Source organism: Phalaenopsis equestris, unplaced genomic scaffold (genome assembly GCF_001263595.1).
Source record: "Phalaenopsis equestris unplaced genomic scaffold, ASM126359v1 Scaffold000004, whole genome shotgun sequence".
NCBI lineage: Eukaryota > Viridiplantae > Streptophyta > Magnoliopsida > Asparagales > Orchidaceae > Phalaenopsis > Phalaenopsis equestris.
Window position 1 is genome coordinate 531,448 of NW_018164446.1, and position 4,673 is coordinate 536,120.

The 4,673-nt window shown below is 34.0% G+C and overlaps 1 protein-coding gene across 1 annotated transcript in view; it reads right to left on the reverse strand.

Moving 5' to 3' along the window:
- LOC110018168 (3-hydroxyisobutyryl-CoA hydrolase-like protein 5) overlaps positions 1-3,058 on the reverse strand; it is a 25,358-nt gene extending 22,300 nt beyond the window's left edge. Inside the window, exons 1-4 of the mRNA XM_020715383.1 lie at positions 3,023-3,058; positions 2,789-2,872; positions 2,640-2,708; positions 2,490-2,550 (exon numbers count right to left, since the gene is read on the reverse strand). Of these exons, the coding sequence (XP_020571042.1) occupies positions 2,490-2,550; positions 2,640-2,708; positions 2,789-2,872; positions 3,023-3,052 (244 nt within the window). The 5' untranslated portion in view covers positions 3,053-3,058. The remainder of the gene's footprint in view (positions 1-2,489; positions 2,551-2,639; positions 2,709-2,788; positions 2,873-3,022) is intronic.
- Between the last annotated feature and the right edge of the window lie 1,615 nt (positions 3,059-4,673).

Genomic DNA, 4,673 nt, shown 5'->3' on the forward strand with positions numbered 1-4,673 from the left:
ATTCACGGCGGTAGAATAATGAATTATTGTCTTAGGACAACTCAGATATTTTCTTGGGATGAAGTGGTCCATGGCCTAAATGGTCCTATCTCGGAGAAAATATGTATTGGATCTTCTCATGGAGACAGGTATGCGGGGGTGCAAACCTACAGTCTCTCAAATCGATCAGAAGGTCAAGCTTAGTATAGAGGCAAGTGAATCAATTATTGTGAGAGATGTCAGAAGTTGGTTGGCAGCCCGATCTATCTGTGCCACACTCGACCCTATATTTCATTTGCAGTACGTGTGGTGAGCCGCTACATGCATGATCCAAGGAATGGTCATATAGATGCAGTGTATCAGATTCTGAGGTATTTGAAGAGTGCACAAGGGAAATGATTAATATTAAAGAAGAATTAACATGTAGATATTGAGGGCTTTTGTGATTCTGACTGGGCAAATTCTGTTGATGATGGATGATCCTTATCAGAATACTGCATATTTGTAGGTGGCAACTTGGTCTCGTGAAGAAGCAAGAAAACACCAGTGGTTGCAAGATCAACTACAGAGGCAGAATATCGAGTCATGACACTAGGAGTTGCAGATTTGATATGGATGAAAACCTTATTGGTTGAACTCAAAGTGGATCAAGAAAATCAAATGAAGTTGTGGTGTGAAAACAACTCGACAATCCGCTAACAACTCGGTGCAACACGATGGAATCAAACAATGAGAAGCTGAATAACAGATTGTTGAAATTAAGTTATGTGGCTACTGGAGAGCAGATGACTGACTGCTTCACTAAAGGACATAGTTCAGTGGAGTTAGCTAGATTATGTTGCAAGATGGGCTTAGTGAAAATCTTTTGCCCATCATGCAAGGCCCATTTGATTTGGCTAGGCAAGATGGCTTAGTGGATATCATTTGCCCATCTTGAATGGGAGTATTAAGAATTGGACCTTATTTAGGGTCTTATTCATAATAAGGGAATACTAAAAAGTTATATGGATTTATTTGTAAAACATTGTAACCCCTTATTTAAACACATATTTTGAATGAAATATCTAATTTCTGGCTTATTTCTTTCTTCTATTTCTAGAGATGTGTCCAACAATGAGAAAAGTAGTAGACCGGCTAATTCATATTCTACAACAATGCATCCCTATTCAACACAGGAAGATCGCAGTGATACTTAGGAATTCTTTGAGCCAACATATCACAGTTCAGGCCAACAACCTGAGTGCACAAATGTTCGGACTTGGCTTACATATATATTATGTGTTTGTTTGGTTCATTTGGTTTTCATGTTCGAGGCATTTACATGCATACCACCCAATTCCTATGTATTTACATAACTATCACAAACTTGAATTTTTTACATTTATATGCCCAAATCTCTCATATCTCATTACAAATACAACCATTTTAACTTTTAATAAGCCAAATACACATTTTCATGCATGCACGCATAGGTAAGGTGGTATGCAAGTAAAAATTGGAGTTTAGGTGTTCGAAATGTAAATTTAGAAGAATTAAGTTGTATGTATATAAAAATTTCTTCATATATATTTTTTATTCTGCATGTAGGTTTATTGACATGTGTATAATCATCAAAATGAATCTAATTAAAAAAAATATTAAAATTAGAAACGGTTTAAACCACTGCCATATACCTACTAGTTAAAACTGTTGCTATAGTCACCACAGCTAAAAATTTTTCCCGACAATTTTAAACCTGTTGCTAAAAGCCTTTGCAGCAATCATCAAATTTAGCAGTTTAAAAAACCCCGCAGTAAAAATATTAGGGATTTTTACCGTAGCGATAACCTATATAAAATGTTGTGAAACTTTTTATTAGTAGTGATCTTGGTGAGCTTTTCTTAGCTTACTTTATGAAGCTTCTATTCGATTCTTTTGTTCCAGATTTTTCAAACCGGTGTTCCTATTTTATGCGATGTGGTTTTGATTGTGAACCAAATGTAGCCCTCAGTGCATATTCCATACCAACAATATGTGAAATGAATGATTTGGGTGATATAAATGTAAAAAAGCAAATTTTAGGTATTAGATGGGTAAATACATAAGAATTGGGTGGTATCCAAGTAAATGCCCACTTGCCAGATAAATTTGTATTCTTGCACTTACAGTATTCTCAGTGACAACAGAAAACTTCAATGGGACAGTCATAGCTGCACCTCCACCCATAGCAATTCCATGAACAAGGGCTACCTAGCATTTTATCCAAAAATTAAAAATAGAAAATGACAATTTGTTCATTCTAAGTAGTAAAAACCATTATCATTAGAATACAGAAGAAATCATTACCATGGTTTTCTTATAAGTATGGATGTGGTAACACAACCAATACATCCTATATACAACCTCAACACAGAAATCATCTGTCAAGATAAAAGAAAGGCATAAATGACTTGAAAGGGATCTCCAAACACTAAACTACTGAATGTGATAATACTTTAATTTAAATCATGATTTTGAATTTAGTAAGAGACCAGTTCTCCCTGCATAGAACATTTTCAGATCCCCGCCAGCAGAAAAAGCACGCCCAGCTCCCTGAAAATAATGTATAGATCAAAAAGTCTAACCAATCTATATGCAAATAACTAGAAAAAACAGTAATTAATAATAATAAAATAATCCACCTTAAATATCACAAGTTTAATATCTTCATCCTGCTCCCATTTCTCGAGGTATTCAGCTACTAGCTCGACCTAATATCCATTGCATTTCTTAACATTGATTTCCATTGAAAAAGAAAGAAGCAAGAAATTAGCATCAAATCTTCGCCAACCACTCTAGATGAAATAACATTCAATTGACGAGGCCGATTCAAAGTTATCACTGATACATGTCCAACTTCTTCAGCGAGAACAACCTATGAGATAAAACCCGAACCAAATTGAAAAAAAAAAAAGAGTACCAAATTGAAAAAAAACCAAATTGAAAAAAAAAGAGAGTATAAACTGAAGATATTTTACTCAAATCTACTAACAATCTAACTCATCGTTCATTCAAAAACACATACCTCATTTGAATTCAATGATTCCTTCGCCATTGCACAGACTACTGCACAGACTACCAAATAAAGTGGGCCTGCAGAATGAATAAACAGCATTTATGCAGGTAGAAAAAAAAACAGGGAAGAACAGCAAGTAGCAATACAAAAAAGGGGAAGAAGAAACCAAAAGAAAGTGAGCTAAATCCAGTAAAATAAAGGTATTTAGTCCCAAAAAAAAAAGAAGTAAAAAAATTAGCGATTCATGACTTACAGAATTATTGCAGCGAAGAAGACGACAGATTTTTACTTTTGAAGAAGAATCGATACACATTTGTTCATCACTCCTCTCTGAGATATATAAAGAGCTGCATTGCTCGGAAGAGGTGGAACTGCGTGCAGTAAGGGTTTTCGGTTGGTGGAGTAAATCTGTGGGCCCCGCAGCTTACCGTCGTAGAGATGAGCAGTCGAGATGCAATTTGAAATATTTGAACGGACGTGATTTACTAGTGCTCTTTTGTGGTGAAGTGACGGTCCACGACTCCACGTTGGGTGGACCGGTGGGATAGATCGGGTTTGTTGGGGGCAGCCTGAACTCTCAAGCAATGTTAACTTTTTTCCAAATCTACCGACATATCATATATTTAAATTTGTGATAATTACATATAAGCCATAAAAAATATTGCTATTTACAAATCGAATATCTAGTTTATTTTTTGAACTAAGAAACATGTGCATTTATGTTTGTCACGATCAAACTATTATGAATTTGATAAAAATAAAAAAATATGGATTGGGATTTTCTCATTACCTTTGATATTGGAGTGCGAATTCGAAAAATGAATGAAAGGAGTGCATGGTTTGCAATTAGCAATGTTTTGAGTGCCATATATGTAATCAACCTTTTAAATTGGAAAAATATTAGATCAGGACTCCTAACGCAGAACTACGTTCGCAGTGTACTGATATGCGGACACGTGGATGTGATAGAAAAATAAAAAAAGAATCGTTTTAGCGCAGTGGAATATTCCTCCCGTGTTATTCCACATTATTCATGTGTTATTGTGGTGGTATTCATGTGTTATTGTGTTTTGGGAATATTCTCGGTGTTATAATAACACAATAACACATGAATACCACCACAATAACACTTGAATAATACAAAATAACAAAGGAGGGATATTCTCCTGTGTTACCGGGCTGTATCACAGGAAAGCGAGCAGGTTTCCTTGAAGCCACATGTCCGCATACCAATATACTCCAAACGTAGCTCTACATTAGGAGTCCTGATATAATATTTTTCCCTTTAAATTTATGTATTCACATACATAACATCTATAATTTAATCTTTATGACTATGATATTAAAATATCATAGACTTTATGCATGAAAAACTAATAATAATATTTTTATTTAATATTAAAAATTTAAATATATAAATATGAAATTTTAAATTTAGATATATAAATACATAAGAAATGGGTGCAATTTTTTTGACATTATTATACACAGTCATAAGAACCATATATTTAAAATGTATTTATTTTTTAAATTAGAAGGACTTTACTCGTGGCGTATGAATTAAATAATATTATTGTATTTTTAATGTCATGGATCTGAATCCAATATTTTCAAACCTCATCAATCATTTTGGACGTTCAATTTTTAATTTTATAATTCA